Below are 16,873 nucleotides of genomic sequence, written 5' to 3'. Positions count from 1 at the left end.
CAAAACTGAAACATAGGAAAAATGAAATAAAATCGAGGGATATTGAAACGCATTTGATAAATGTAAAGTTAAAATCAATTTAATAACTAAAAGTTAAACATATCAAAGAGTAATAACATATAAGTGACAAATGAAATTAATCACTCAAGGGGAATTGTAAATCAATGGCACTCAAATGAAACAAATTACGACAAAATTCAAATAATCAGGCAATCGCCCTTTCTAAATCCACACACACATCACTACACAACACTCGATAACAGGTCACCTCAAAAGTTGAGCCAAGAAGCTGTCCGTTCCGTCCTGCATTCGGGTTTTGTTGGGGAAAAGAGACAAGTTATTCAATTACCACGAATGTAGAACTGACGTACAAGGTTCCTAAAACAGTAATTATACTTCGTTACTAAAACGTCTACTGACGTTTATATGTCAAAAGACTACGTCTTTGTGTAAAACCATCTTTTCGGTGCTAACCGCACCACAGATACTACGTACTAGAACATAGCAAAATCAGATAAAATAATGTTAAGAGTGTCATTCTCGAATAGATGTGGTTCTTTCACCCTTATTATGTCATGCAATGTGGACGTACATATCTTTGCAAAATATATGGGCATGCAAATGCATTTGGTTTTCACATGAATACAAATACAGTAACATAGTTCCTGTCTGTCGATTACCTGACAGACGGCAATACGCAGTGAAAATCAATCAATAATTTCTTATGAGACAGACACTAATAACTATAATAAAAGACAAATAGCATGGAAACAAGTGAATACTCAAAAATATTAGAAAATAAAATCGTTGTGAGAGGAATTCCTCACAGTCACCTGTGTAGGTGACATTAGGCACTACAGTAACTCAAATCATAAAACAGCCTTTCTAAAACAACTAAGTGATGCCAAGAGAGCGCTACAATTTTCTATAAGAAGGCACTTACATCCATAAAAAATGGCTTCCTGATGGTGGGAGACTGATAAAAAACAAACAACCAAGTTTATTGGAGTTTATAAGAAAGATAAAATAGCATCCTGAGTATACTCCAGTTTATTGTAGAAGCTAGAGGGTTATCTTAAACCCAAGAATACATGGCTTTTAAAGATTTACTTAACATTGGGAGAAAAATGTGTACTTAAAGTCCACATATTCTGTTCATTCTCTCTCTCTTCCTCTCTCTTTGGCTCTCTGGGCAACCGCTCTTGACGTAGCGCATGTAAACAACAAGACATACGCCTTCTCGTTCTCAGCTTCATTTTCAGCCACATTAATGTTTCCCGTATAGTCGACGCCAACACAGGAAAAAGGGACTTGATGCTTAACTCGTTCGGGTGGTAACGGGGGAAATCCAGGCAGACTTAGAGGTTGATTTTGTGCTTTCTTACACAATAAGCACTCTTTCAGGATCTTCTTAACGGACTGTCTCATTTTTCCAGCCCAAAACTGTTGTCTCAATATAACCACAAGTGTATTCGTGTTGCAGTGCAAGTTGAGTATGTGATAATGAGACACTATAAGTTGCCATAAGGGGTGTCGGCTGGCGACGTATACTGGATGCTTAGCGAATTCTGGCAATCCTGCATTATGAAGGCTTCCTTGGCACCGAATGACACCACTTTTATCAACATAAAGTCCTAATTGTCTGATAAGATTCCTTAACTCAGAGGGAACACTAGAACTGGTTTGTAACCCATTAGTCAACGCATAATATAACGTTGGAAAAGCTTGACGCTGCATGATTCTGATTAAGACGAGTAAGTTATTACTTTCCCTGAATTTATCAGGAAATATTCTTCTCCCAAACAAGATCAATCTACCTACGATCCTTAATGCGTGTTTCAATGAGGAGAACTCAGAACAATTAAATACAAGTACATCATCATCAGGGTTTCTCAAAACTGGTTCTACGATAATTTCATTTACATTAACAGACTCGATGTAAACTACATCCTCTTGTTCCGGAAACTTATTTTTGTCAATAATCCAGGTCGGGCCATGAAACCACAAACCTGACTTACTCAGAGGAGACATTGAAATACCTCGTGTAACTAAATCAGCAGGATTATCCTCGCTCTTGACATATAACAACCTGATGTTATGACTGGACTTCAAGTCCTTGATTTCCTTTACTCTGTTGGTTACAAATACTTCTTTAGATCTTTCATAAAATACCCAACTCAAAGCTACTTGGGAGTCACTCCAAACAGTACAATCTGAAAAATTTATCCCCAAAAATCTCTAACAAATGAACAGCTAGGCGCATGCCTATAGTCAAAGCAAGTAATTCTTGACGGGGGATAGTGAGTGGGGGGCTCGGAGCTACTCGAGACTTACTAATTAGCAAGTGACTTTGGTGCTTACTGCTAACAACATACGCATAGGCTCCATAAGCCACATGAGAGGCATCAACAAATACATGTAAGCTACAAGTTCCTTCATTAAAACAAGATCTAGGGACTTTGATCTCCTCAATAGAATTGAGTTGGTTTAACAATTCATCGAACTCTTTCTTTAACTCCATCATCAGTTCGTCATCCCAGTCAGTTTTCAGTTCCCACAATTTCTTCACAAATAGTTTTCCCTTGATTGTTACAGGCGTTAACATTCCCAAAGGATCAAAGATGGTTGAAAGGAGAGACACAACCTTTCTCTTAGTCAAAGTACAAACATTTCCTAGATTATTCAAATATGTAACAATCTGAGACGGCATCTTTACACTCAATGAGTCATTACAGGTATCCCACAAGAGACCGAGTAGTTTTACTGCATTCAAGTTGACAGTATCTGGGCTATGTTTATCATTAAATGAACTCAAATTGCTAGCCCATTCTCCCAAAGGCATATTAGCTTCCAACATAATTTGGTTTACCTTATTACTCTCGAGTTCTAAATCTTCACATTTCTCATAAGTTTTCATAAAGTTATCCACATAAAAGGACTTCTTGACTGAGTTGGCGATGGGATCTGAATAGTTTTGCAAATGATACTGTATTGTCTGATTCAACAGAAAAGGTGAACAAGTAGCTCCAAACAATAAAACCTTAAATCTGAAAGTCTTGACATGCTTAAAATCTCTATCAGCAAACCATAAGAATCTTGTGAAATCTTTGTGATTTTCATTAATTCCTATTCTAAGGAAAGCTTTACTTATGTCTGCTACTACAGCATATTTGTTCTGACGAAATTCCAGCAGCATATCTGTCAATTTCGTCGCCAGATTAGGTCCCGCATGTAAACAATCATTGAGGGACTTTGCATGGTGTGACTCCTTACTACTTGCATTGAAAACTATCCTAATTGGAGTCGTAGCAGATTCCTTGAAAAACTGGTGGTGAGGTAAATAATGATTAATGCCATCAACCTGATCAAAGGAGTTATCTTCTAACTTTACCTCCTCAACAAATCCTAACTTAACATACTCATCTAAAACAGACTGATATTGATCAAACATGACTGGTTTAGACTGAAAGGTTCTCCTAAGTGAATATAATTGACCTAAAGCTTTTCTATAACCCGTAGGGGGTCTGGCATCGCTCTTAAATGGCAAATCAATCGTATATTTATTATCAGTCTTTACAATAGTCTCATTGAAATGTTCGATCGCTGCTTGGTCGTTATAGGATCGCGCATCCTTCCCGATGCCGATCGTATCTAAGGACCACAGTCTAGAAATATCCTCATCTTCAAGAGGATTTACAGAAGCAGTGACTCTCGAGCAAACTATACTCTGTGTACTTATTACAGATCTTACATTTTCATCATCACTGATAACATTACAAGCCCAATTGGGTATAGGATCAAAAATAACAGCACCGGCGGTGCTACCAAGCAAACATACATCATCATATTTATCGTGACAATACACAAATGCATTATAATAATCAGCACCAATAATCAAACCTATATCACTGAGGGTATCTGATTCAATATTCTTATCTGCCAGTTTAACACCTCGTTCTTGCAATCGCAGATACACGTTGTGTAGACCAGTGTGTGTATGGAAGTGTTAACATATTACAAACAACAGCATTTAATTTGATACGTTTAGTACCTGCTCGAACCATTACTCTTACTACATCAAACATTTTAGTTTCAACATTATCTCCAAACGGAATTAATGTAAGTTCCACTTGTTTTATGGGCACTAAGTTCAATTTCTCAACAACATTTGGGTTAATGAACGTTCTTTGAGATCCGCTGTCTAAAAATGCTCGAACCGGGATCCGATTCCCATCATTACTCAATAGAAGGGTGGCTGTCGGTAACGCTGTCGGTCGAAGAGATGCGACATTTTTCACAACTACTTGATTACTGTTAACATTATTCTGAGAATTACTCTGATTACTCGTGGCCGCTGATTTCTGGCTAGTACCGAAACTAGGCTGCGATTGAGCAGTTTCTATAGGCTTATTATCAACTCTACTATGGCCTGATTTGGTGCTAGAAGGTTGCTGAGACGAATTTACATTGACGCTCGTAGAATTAGGTAATAGTCTATGACGCTCGTAGAATTAGGTAATAGTCTAGCACATAAGAATGTATGATGTTTACCATTACAGTTAAAACAATATGTCTTACTCTTACTGTTACATTCAAATAAACGATGACCCTTTCGTAAACAACCAAAGCATAGTTGTAATTCATTGATACGAGCTCTTCTAGTCTCTAAAGTATTGTATTTCGTGCAGACCTTACCGCTGTGTTCGCCTTGACAAAAACAACAAGAAAAAGTTATTTTCTTAGGGGTATTTTTGACATTAGTTCTGAAAGCACTACTAGGCGAATTAGCTTGACGCTCGTTTTTCGAACTCGTGTTACGATCCTTGCTACTCTTAACTGGGTTGGACGGTGATGGCGTGGGGTTATGCATATTACTTCTACCTAAACGCTCAATTAATTTCTCAATGCCCTTTCTCAATTGATCTACACTGAGTTACAGTATCATATCTCTGATACAAGGCTTGCAATGTTTCCTTGGATAAACACCGCTTGATAATTGCTTTCTCATTAGAGTCGCCGCTCGTAATACCTGGTAAAGCGTCTAACTGATGAACGATGCTATTCCATTTCATAAGGAAATCCATCAGTTGCTCTGCATCATGCTCAGGACGCGGTAAACTTAACAGCCGATTTCTTAAGTTCTCTTCTAATTTCCCAACGTTGGAAAAACGAGTTTTCAGTAGGTTTATCGCTGCAGTATAATTAGGTGAAAATTTTAAGGCAAAATCACCTTACAAAACATACAAAGTTGACAATAACAATTAGAATATAAATCTCAATAATATCGAAGTAACAACACTTCCTCGAAAAACACTGATACACAGAAAAACATTCAAGTTAACAATCTGTGTTCTACAAAAATAATACTGGTCAATACCGTATTACAAAACTCTTATTCAAAAGTCAAATTGCAATGAGACGGAAGAATACACATCGTCTCTTTACATCGCAATACTTATATGTGAACCACATCTACCTTCAAAAAAGGAGAATGACACTCACCTAGTTGTCGACCTTTTATCTTTGGTTGTCGTGTGTGTGTGTGTGGTTGTTCAAAAAACTATGTGCCAGCATAAAATGACTCTAACTAAGGGAAAGGAGCTGTAAACAATCCAACAACAAACGATGGTGATATAGAATGATCTGATTCCAAGTTACAAAGGTCCAAAATAATGTGTTCAGTATCCAGAATAACCAATTCGGAAGTGTTTAAACATCCGGTTCGAAGGACCAAGAAGGGAGAGAAGCTGTGGCGAAAAAGATGGACTTATAGTGGACTGTATTATATGCTTAACGTTGTTACTTGGTCAAAAACCGCTAAAAGCCTTACGTAACAACTCCACAAAACTCCCTTTGCGGTTTCTAAATTACGGGGAGATATCTCTCAACCCAATTCATTATTAACGAGGATAACACACCAATATCATTAATGAATAGTAGCACAATTAAGTACTTTCACTTACTGAGCAGTCCTTGTAGACATGAACTCAGATCATAAATCGCTACACGAGATACGACGAGAGGTACGTGCCTCTCTCTCTCTAAATGTTGCGAGTACTCACAGGTTGATTTTCAGACCTTAGAGGACCGCTGTGTTATCTCGTTTCTAAGTTATTTGCATAACCTTAAGATATGAACACAATAAAGGTTTATCAGATCAATTCATATTCACCATCCACAAAACTGAAACATAGGAAAAATGAAATAAAATCGAGGGATATTGAACGCATTTTGATAAATGTAAAGTTAAAATCAATTTCAATTTAATACTAAAAGTTAAACATATCAAAGAGTAATAACATATAAGTGACAAATGAAATTAATCACTCAAGGGAATTGTAAATCAATGGCACTCAATGAAACGAATTACGACAAAATTCAAATAATCAGGCAATCGCCCTTTCTAAATCCACACACATCACTACACACACTCGATAACAGGTCACCTCAAAAGTTGAGCCAAGAAGCTGTCCGTTCCGTCCTGCATTCGGGTTTTGTTGGGGAAAAGAGACAAGTTATTCAATTACCACGAATGTAGAACTGACGTACAAGGTTCCTAAAACAGTAATTATACTTCGTTACTAAAACGTCTACTGACGTTTATATGTCAAAAGACTATGTCTTTGTGTAAAACCATCTTTTCGGTGCTAACCGCACCACAGATACTACGTACTAGAACATAGCAAAATCAGATAAAATAATGTTAAGAGTGTCATTCTCGAATAGATGTGGTTCTTTCACCCTTATTATGTCATGCAATGTGGACGTACATATCTTTGCAAAATATATGGGCATGCAAATGCATTTGGTTTTCACATGAATACAAATACAGTAACATAGTTCCTGTCTGTCGGTTACCTGACAGACGGCAATACGCAGTGAAAATCAATCAATAATTTCTTATGAGACAGACACTAATAACTATAATAAAAGACAAATAGCATGGAAACAAGTGAATACTCAAAAATATTAGAAAATAAAATCGTTGTGAGAGGAATTCCTCACAGTCACCTGTGTAGGTGACATTAGGCACTACAGTAACTATATAGTACAGTTTCCACTGCATACATATACTTCTTTTCTTGTTTCAGTTTGACTCTTCATGAGATTCTAGAATTAATTTAGAAGGATTATGACAGTGATAATGAAGGAAATAGCTTCAGAACTAGTGAAATACAGGAAATTATCCAGATTCCACCAAATGATGCTGAAGAAACTGATGAAGACTCTGATGATGAAAATGAAGGAAATCTGAATCATCTTACCTCTGCACAACTTTTGACTGAATGTGATGTTTTGTAAATGATAGAAATGGAAGTGATATTAGAGATAACAGTGATGAATCAGAAAAGATTAGTAAATGTAATAAACTGAAAGGAAAGAAGAGAAATTAGAAGGAGAATCCAAATTTTATTGGGATATTCTGTACAAGAAATAGATATGTCAGAGACTGTAAATTTTGATGGTGAATTAGATTCACCTGTGAAATATATAATTCTGATAAAATAAATAATCATAAATAATGAAATGGGATTTAAAGGGTTAAAAATGTTTATGTTAGTCCCTCACCATCAGAAAGCCATTTTCTATGGATATAAGTACATTCTTATAGAAAATTGTAGCTATCTTGGCGTCACTTGACCATTATGGCAGCTTAATTTTGCCTTATCAATTTATACTCATAAAAACAGTATTTTATTAATTTTCCTTTTTGTGATTGTGTAAAAATACTTATCAAATTTTGGAATTTTTTCCTTGAAAAGTAACTTTTGATGAGAGAGAAAGAGAAAGAAAAAGAGAGAGAGAGAGAGAGAGAGAGAGAGAGAGAGAGAGAGAGAGAGAGAGAGATAAGTTATCTTTTAAGTTCTGTAGCCTACCAAAATCCTCAATTTTAGAGGAAGTTAACCAATCATAAAACAGCCTTTCTAAAACAACTAAGTGATGCCAAGAGAGCGCTACAATTTTCTATAAGAAGGCACTTACATCCATAAAAAATGGCTTCCTGATGGTGGGAGACTGATAAAAAACAAACAACCAAGTTTATTGGAGTTTATAAGAAAGATAAAATAGCATCCTGAGTATACTCCAGTTTATTGTAGAAGCTAGAGGGTTATCTTAAACCCAAGAATACATGGCTTTTAAAGATTTACTTAACATTGGGAGAAAAATGTGTACTTAAAGTCCACATATTCTGTTCATTCTCTCTCTCTTCCTCTCTCTTTGGCTCTCTGGGGGGAGGGTGAGGTATGAGTACCTCCCCTAACACTCTCAGCTTTCTGCTTTTAAGCTGTGAACCTCCAACATCTCTCTCTCTCTCTCTCTCTCTCTCTATCTCTATCTCTCTCTCTCTCTCTCTCTCTCTCTCTCTCTCTTTTCTGGTCTCGGTTTTATTTTCGCCATAAGGAAAAGATCCTACGTCAGACAAGTACTTCTCTAATCATCTGTGAAAATCATTGTCTATTTTAACCTCTTTTGACATAAGTAGTGTGGTATATATATATATAGGCATCTGGCAGGGTATGGAGAGGCGCATTTAGGGAAGCCACTGAGAATGCTACTCGGCCCCCAGCCACATGGGAGGTCCTCATATTCCCTCCATACATAAGAGCCGAGAGCAAGAACCAAGTCCTCTGGGACGCTCTAGGGTCAAGAGGACTGGGTCAATGAGGTTTGATTCTCCCTTCCTGTTTTATATTCACCATTCTGTAGAGAAATAAATACTGTATACAGATGGACAGAAATATGAATAAGAACTGAAGATGGATTATTATTATTATTTAAAAATATCATATTGAACATTATATTATTAGTTTTATTATTATTTAATTGATAGGGCGATTTAAAGTCATTTCTCAAGTCAAAATAAGGTGGTGGTATGAAAAAGAATTTTAGATATTGGGTACGACGTCAATTACTAAATCCGAACATTTATATATTTTTACATTTTTTCTTCAATTATTTTTACTCTTAAAAACGTGGGTTATATCAACATCACAATGCTTGTCAGAGAGAGAGAGTGGTAAGTGGCGTCAAGTGCATCTACTTACATTTGAGAGAGGAGAGAGAGTGGTAAGTGGCGTCAATTGGACCTAATATTACATTCATGCTCTGCCCTTGCTGTTGACCTTGAACTTGGCTCGTGATCCCCTTCTCCCCCACCCAATGCATGAGAGGGAGAATGTATAAATAAGACAGATCAAAAAAAGTAGTATAAGGGAGAGGGTTTTCATGAATTTGTAGTTATATACTTAAGGGGAAAAACTCGAATTTTGGCTCAGGAACACGAATTTTAGTTTACCCGCTCTCCAGCATCCTAGAGGTGTGTAATGTTGCCAAACGAAAGATGAAAGCGATCTGAAGTATTTTAATAGGTAAAAAATGCAATTTTTGTGCGTGTATATGCAGACAGCAGAATCTATCTGTCATCCATAACGTCCACTGTCCTAGTTACTTTTCAATTATTTGCTTTGATATTGATTTTTATTTTGCTTGTTATGGTACGATATTTTTCCCTCTGGCATCGTCGTAATGTATCAACAACAATATCTCCATCACCACGTGGACAGTCAGTGTTTCCCGATCAAATACTGTTTAGGGGGGCGTGTTCGCGCATGTGCTGTTATTCTTGATCAGCTGTTGTCTGTTTTTATCGTGTTTTTTGCTTGTTTTTTTGACTAATAATCATGCCTAAGAAGAAGTGGTCAAACAAGCGTTTAGTGTCTGCAAAACCCATGCAAAAATACACGAGAAGATGAAAAGGAACATGAACAAAAAAGAAAGAATGGAACAGGAAATGGCAACTTGGAAACCCTGTCGCGCATGTGTGAAATGGAAAACATTGGTTTTCCTACAAATATATTCTACAAGACACCTACTAATGTAAGTGAAACTGTGGGGTATGATGATGATCGAGGAAGACTTTTCATTAGTGCTATAAGATGATGAAGATGATACAATTTGCCCTGATAGTAGTAATACGAATCATGAAACTTTAAACTGTTTTTTCTCAAAGTAGCATTTTTTTTAATTCAAATGCTAACTTCTTCCTTATTTATGAACCAATTTTGAAAATTAAAAAAGTATTATAATTCTGGATGATTGTAGAAATAAAACATCCTATTACATTTTTCATATAGCCGAACAAATTTTTTTAATAATATATTGAAATTTGAAAATTTTGAATTTTTTTTTCAAAAATTTTTTTTTTCAGACAAGACAAAAAAAAAAAGGAAACTATGAAATATGCTAGTTTATTTCTATTTGGTATACTATAAGCTTTATGCTGGATTTAAATTTTTTCGAATTGATTCATTAATAAGGGAGGAGATAGCTTTTAAAGATAGAGGAAAAAACAACCAAAAAAAGTGAAAAATATTTCAAAAATAAATACCATTCAACTTAGGAAGATGAAATTTGGCTGACGTATTCTGTGCATATAGGTGAATATTCTGTGCAAGTTTCAATAGCATAGTGCAAAAATTACTCCCCTTTGAGTTTCGTACCTTAACGAATTTCTAAAAGGGAGAATTATGTTCCCAGCCACAGAAGTGTAGTTATATCGGATTTCCTTCCTAATAGAGAGGCTTCATAAAATTATAGTATAAAAAATAATATCGATGTTGGCTGTCTCTGACCCTCCACCAAAGGTGTCAATCAGCTATATATATATAACTACCAGGTAAGTTAGATGTTTAAAAATGATATTTTCATATTAAAATAAATTTTTGAACATACTTGCCTGGTAGTTATATATAATTTAATTCCAATAGAAATTATTCTTGTAACTTATTCGTCCTATAATTTATGTTTAGTTTATTCATTTTGTGCTCCAGGTCTTTGATGGCAGCCTGCAATTCATGTCATCATTTTCTCGATTCTCCATAATTAGATAAGTGATTTGTTATTTTATTCAGGTTTGTAATACGAACCTTTGTTGATTTTATGCCGGTTTATCATAGTCGGTTGAGTATCACATCTCTCTCTCTCTCTCTCTCTCTCTCTCTCTCTATATATATATATATATATATATATGATATATATGTATATATTTGTATCTATATATATATTATATACATATACTATATACACTGTGTGCATGTATGCACTATCTTCTATAATATATATATAATATGATATATATATATATATATATATATATATATATATATATATATATATATATATATATATATATTATATATATATATATATATATATATTTGTATCTATAAATTATGTATGTGTATATATACACATATGTCCTCCATGGTTCTTGTGGAGGATACGGCAGCTGGCGATTCATCAGTGCCATCGTTTAGTGTATCAGTACCAGGTGTGTCCTCAGCCCCTCCTTTAGAGACTTACACTTCAGTGATATTCCACATTCAAACCTATACCTACCATTTAGTATTCTATTTTTTATAACTTTTTAAATGAATGATATTGGATAAAAAATAAATAATATATATAAATAAGATATATTTATTTATTCCTTATATATATATATTATTTATTATTTATATATAGGCTGTATTTTTGGTAATATAAATTTGTATTTTTGCATAAATAAAAGTATTTATGTACCAGTAAATTATTTATCTTCTTCATTTCTTATCATATTTCTGCCATCTGTATACAGTATTTATTTCTCTACAGGATGGTGAATACATCTTCATTTTATGGAAAGCAGACAAAGGTTAAAGGGATAGGATTTTTATTGTAAAAAAATATGTCCCTTTTGCCAGCATATGAAGATTATTTCCAATAATAAATAAAGTGTTTAGTTAATGTTCTATTTTATTTTAATTAATTTCCAATATATTACAATACTATTTTGGTAAAAAAAACCATTTTGATTAAGTTTTGGATACCTGAAAAAAATATATAATTCTTAGCATATGTAGTGCCACATAGGGTACACATTGCTCATTCAGAGAGTCCCATGTGAACTATATATGGAGCACATTGCAATCAACGTGTTAAATGCTTGCAATTAAGTGAAATAATATATACAAAATTTCATGAATTCCACAAAACATTTATATTTTCATAATGTATATATATTGCTTATCTTTTGAGACTTCCAAAACAATCTTGGTATAATTGAAAATGGTTTCTGTATTTTATTTTTTATTGATGAATATAATATTGATCACAATTAAAGCTTTTTAAGAATTTTATTACAGTAATCACTCCACAGACATTTGTTTTTGTTTTTTCTTGTATTTAAGGACAGATTCAATTGCAATTCAATTTTTTTTCCCTGAAATAAAACCTGTTTAAATGGTTTTAATCTGTTTATTATATTATTCTTTATATGCATTTTCTTTATTGATTAAAATATTAAGAATAAAAAAACAAAAATAATCCCAATATCATATAATAATTGCTAGTAGAGATGTCCCTTTATTCATGAAATGTTTTAAAAGCAATATTCCAGTGTTGATATTGGGAAGCAATAATGGGAAGCAATAAAATGCCGTTAATGCAGCAATACCCATATTTTATGGATGATTTGGATAACAATGTGGATGATGTAGAATTTACAGAATTTTATGAAGAATTTCATCTTTATCTCGTCCGGTAATCTCTATATTTGGATAAAACTTATTTTCTTTCTCAAAATATGTTTTTATCTTCATCATAATATCATTATATACAAAATACAAAATACAAAATTTTTTTTATATTACATTTTTTATTTTGAATTTATTTCTGTTTTTAATATTTAAAAATTGTGATTTTTTTTACCACAATTTAAAAAAAATAATTTATTTTTTATGTTTTATTTATAATTGTTTTACTACAATTAAATTTTGCCTTATAACAACATAATTATTTAAAAATTTTTACAACAATTAAATAAATTTACCTTTATACAATATAATAAAATTTACAACAGTATAATAATGATTCAATTTTGTCATTCAATGTTTTGTAATAATAATTATTATTAGTGTTATATCTCATAAACCTCCTAAATAATATGATGATGAAAAATTGTATAAAGTAAAATATAGAATTTCTTTATTCATTATTTATTATTATTATTATTATTATTAATATATATTGTTTGTTGTAGATTAATGTATATATGTCCCCATGATTTTCTTCATCAGGAGTTGCTTAAAATACAATAGTATTCCATGTTATTTAGTTTTCTTTAAAAATAAAATATATAAGGTAGTCAAGAATTATTTTGGTGTGTGGTTGACATATTAAAAAAAACTGCCTAAAATTTATTCAGAAATTGATTTAGTATTATTATTATTTAATATCATTATTATTTAATATTGCGACCATAATAATTTAACAACAACAATTATTTGTATTTTTTTTTTTTTTTTTTTTCTTTTTTTTTTTTTTTTATTTTATTTTATTTTTTGGTAAATAAAAATCAATTATCTATTTTATTATTTTAATGTAAATAAAAATCAATTATCCTGTTTTTATTTATTTTATTTAATTGTAAGTATTCAAGTTAAATAATATTTTCTATAACAAATAAGATCATTTATTTAGTTAAATATTTTCTATAACAAAAAATAGAATCATTTTAAACTTAAATTAACATTAAAATTCTACATTTGAGACCTAATCGTCATTTTAGTCGCCCGTTAGACCTAAAAAACGCCATTTTCCTTATTAGTTTACAACATATATATATATATATATATATATATATATATATCTATATTATATACTATATATATATATATATATATATATATATAAATATATTAGGGAGAGAGAGAGAGAGAGAGAGAGAGAGAGAGAGAGAGGAGAGAATTACTAGTCTTTGTCTAAAATCTGTATTCTATCTATAGATTTTTTAATAAAAAAAAATCTACCCTTTTTCGAAACCGATCCACAATAATATTTATTATTCCAAAGCCTTTAATTGTAGCAGCATTTCAAAGAATATTTTTTTTCATCGTTTAGTTTTTGCTGTAACTATTTTTTCCGCTTGTACGTGATACTCACAAGCTATTCGATTTGCTTCCATTTTTATTTTTTTAATTGAATTTCTGTGCAATTGCTTTTTTGTGTGCGGGTGGTAGGGGGGGGCGGTTCACAACTAAATTAAAAAACAAAGGTGATCCCCATATGCAAACATACACACATGTGCACGCGCGCACACACACATACACAGACATATATTGTAATTGAACAATAACAATAACTACTAAATCAACTAACGGCATGTAATAACAATGATAATAATAATGATAATATGGTGGCTTCATCCATTCCATTCAAATACACTCACACTGACAATAACCACTTACAAACAAAGATGGTCATAAATCTTACTTACTATTTCAATTTTACACTTTCTGTAAACATTTTCACTAATAAGGTATCTTAAATCACGAAGAGAGAGAGAGAGAGAGAGAGAGAGAGAGAGAGAAGAGAGAGAGAGAGAGAGAGAGAAAATATCGTTATGGTCTATGAGTGTTGAGACACTAATGAGGCCAATTACCCTTTATGGGTTTGTACCCCTAATAATATTCAATGAGTTTAATGATTGAATGATACAGAGGAGAGCGTCTACGTAAACCTCAGGCAGGATTGATACTTGCCTGTTCAAAGAAACTAAAAGAGTTTGTATATGTATATATATAATTGTTTGTTTGTGTGTGTTTGAATATATGTATATCCATTCATGCGCGTGTATGTATCTGAAATTGAACTGTTTCATTTAATATCCATCAGGAAACATAATTTCCCATTCATGTAATTGCAATAACCACAGTTCGCAAATTTTCCCAGTATCATTGGTGGCCATTCGGTCAGATCGTACAAATCAGGAATCCGATTAATGGCTACAACTTCCGTGGAATGTTTTTCATTGATATCCTAACGCTTATAATATATTTTTTTTTTCCTTGTTCGTTCATTATGCTTTTGTGACAACTTTATGTTTATGTGTAGAATCTTCTGTTCACTTCTAATATCGACTTAAATATCTACAAGAGGCAACAATGCTGCTTATTGTTATTTCATAAAAAAAGTTTAAATATGTTTCTGAGAAGTAGTGATGTCGTTCATTGAAAAAAATTATATAAGTTTTTCTGCTGTACATGAAATTGCATGAATGTACATACTAAAGTGGAAAGATCTAAAGAAGGCAACCGAATACATTTTTGTAGTCCGGGCCTGTAGAGAGCTGGGGATATAAAGAGGATATGAGAAGGATTCGTCTCCACTAAATGGAACAATCAGATTTACCATTAAGGTAGAAAATGTTGCCAAAGATAAGAAAAAAGTGCATTGAAATGAAGATATTAGTTACTGGAAAAGAAACAGAGAGAGGAGAAAACGAAATTCATTTCAGCTTACAAAAGCTAAAGATTATTAAGTGACTTGATTATAATAATTTCGCAAATTCACTTTTTAAGTGTAAACGTTCTAACCTATGCTTGAAGTTCCAAAAGCGTAAAAAAAAAAAAAAAAAAAAAAAAAAAGGAATTGATAAAATTAACAGCTGACAATCTGAAGTCCAGTAGTATGAAAAATAATGAAATTTGAATTTAAAAAATCCTGTTGCCTTATCCAGAAAAATGAAAATATAGGAAAACGTGATTTCATGGAGTTTACCTTCCACACGAATAGCGGGAAAATGACTTTTTCACTATTAAATTACGTCATTCTCTCTCTCTCTCTCTCTCTCTCTCTCTCTCTCCTAAAGTGTTCAGTGCCACAAATATTACTATATAACTAAAACATGAAAACTAAAAGACATTATTAAGAAGGATCGCAAATAAAGGTGACTCTAAGAGAGAAACCACCGTATTTTTCTGTCAGCATCGCTCCGCAAAAGTTTGCCAAAAGTGGGGAGACCGATTGAAAAGTCACCGTATAAACTGATGAAGGAATCCCAACACGGTCAACACAACTTCAAAAGGTCATAAAAAAGCTGGAACTGCCATGAGGAGACAATGTTGATGAAATACGGGGAGGGACAAATTGAGTTTTAAAGGATCTAGGACGGAACTGGAGCGAACATTCACGTAAACATGATGGAAGAAGCAATTGCGTCCGTTTTCTTCTATCTATTTGTTAATTTGTTATTTTATTTATCTTTTTTAAGAACTGATCTCTTCTTTCTGTGTTTCCAGTTACCTTCTGTTACTTCTTTCTAATTAACACCATATTCTTTGGAAGCCTTATTTGGAAGCCTTATTATTTAAATAATTTTTACTTTATTAAGTTTTTAATCGGAAAGTGTAATTTAGAGGTGCTTGTTTCAGAGAGAGAGAGAGAGAGAGAGAGAGAGAGAGAGAGAGAGAGAGAGAGAGAGAGAGAGAGAGTTCCTTTCATCAAAGTTTCTAAAGAGAAAAGTTGAGTCATAACAGCTCATGCAAAAAGTCCACCCTTGCTGTTGAAAGCTTTGCTTTTAATTCCACTGTTTTGAATTATTCCCGGAATTTCCTGTTCCCTTTTCTCAGTTCTCGCGACTCTATTCAGTTTTTATGTATGTGCAAAACATTAGTGTACACTTAATGCAGATTAATAGGAAATGTTCCTAAGCGTTTATTAATTATCCCAGGCATGGTCTTTAAAAATGATCGTAGTTTTATCTTTCTTTCCGTTATAATTTCACACCTTTTAATTAATGAAAACTGTGGGTAAACACTGAGTATGGATATGTTCGAGTTTCGTTCGATAGAATGAGCAAAAACTGAGTAGGGATACGTTCGGGTTTCGTCGACAGGCCCCATGTAACATAAAAAAAAAATCTCTCTATGGTAAGTATTTACGAGGAGAATATATCAGGAAAACAGTGACAACCCACTATAACTTAAAATGTACTTTCATAACAATTAGTAAGAAAATTAAAGTCACAAACAGAACATTAAACAAATTACGG

General features: G+C 32.9%; 1 protein-coding gene across 1 annotated transcript in view; it reads right to left on the bottom strand.

Moving 5' to 3' along the window:
* LOC135219069 (uncharacterized) overlaps positions 1-16,873 on the bottom strand; it is a 49,360-nt gene that overhangs the window by 7,340 nt on the left and 25,147 nt on the right. Inside the window, exons 3-4 of the mRNA XM_064255499.1 lie at positions 2,335-3,821; positions 2,019-2,213 (exon numbers count right to left, since the gene is read on the bottom strand). Coding sequence (XP_064111569.1) covers positions 2,019-2,213; positions 2,335-3,821 — 1,682 coding nt within the window. The remainder of the gene's footprint in view (positions 1-2,018; positions 2,214-2,334; positions 3,822-16,873) is intronic.

Source organism: Macrobrachium nipponense, chromosome 1 (genome assembly GCF_015104395.2).
Source record: "Macrobrachium nipponense isolate FS-2020 chromosome 1, ASM1510439v2, whole genome shotgun sequence".
In the NCBI taxonomy this organism is placed as follows: domain Eukaryota; kingdom Metazoa; phylum Arthropoda; class Malacostraca; order Decapoda; family Palaemonidae; genus Macrobrachium; species Macrobrachium nipponense.
The sequence above is the reverse complement of the archived record's forward strand: the minus strand, read 5'-3'. Positions and strand labels throughout refer to the sequence as shown.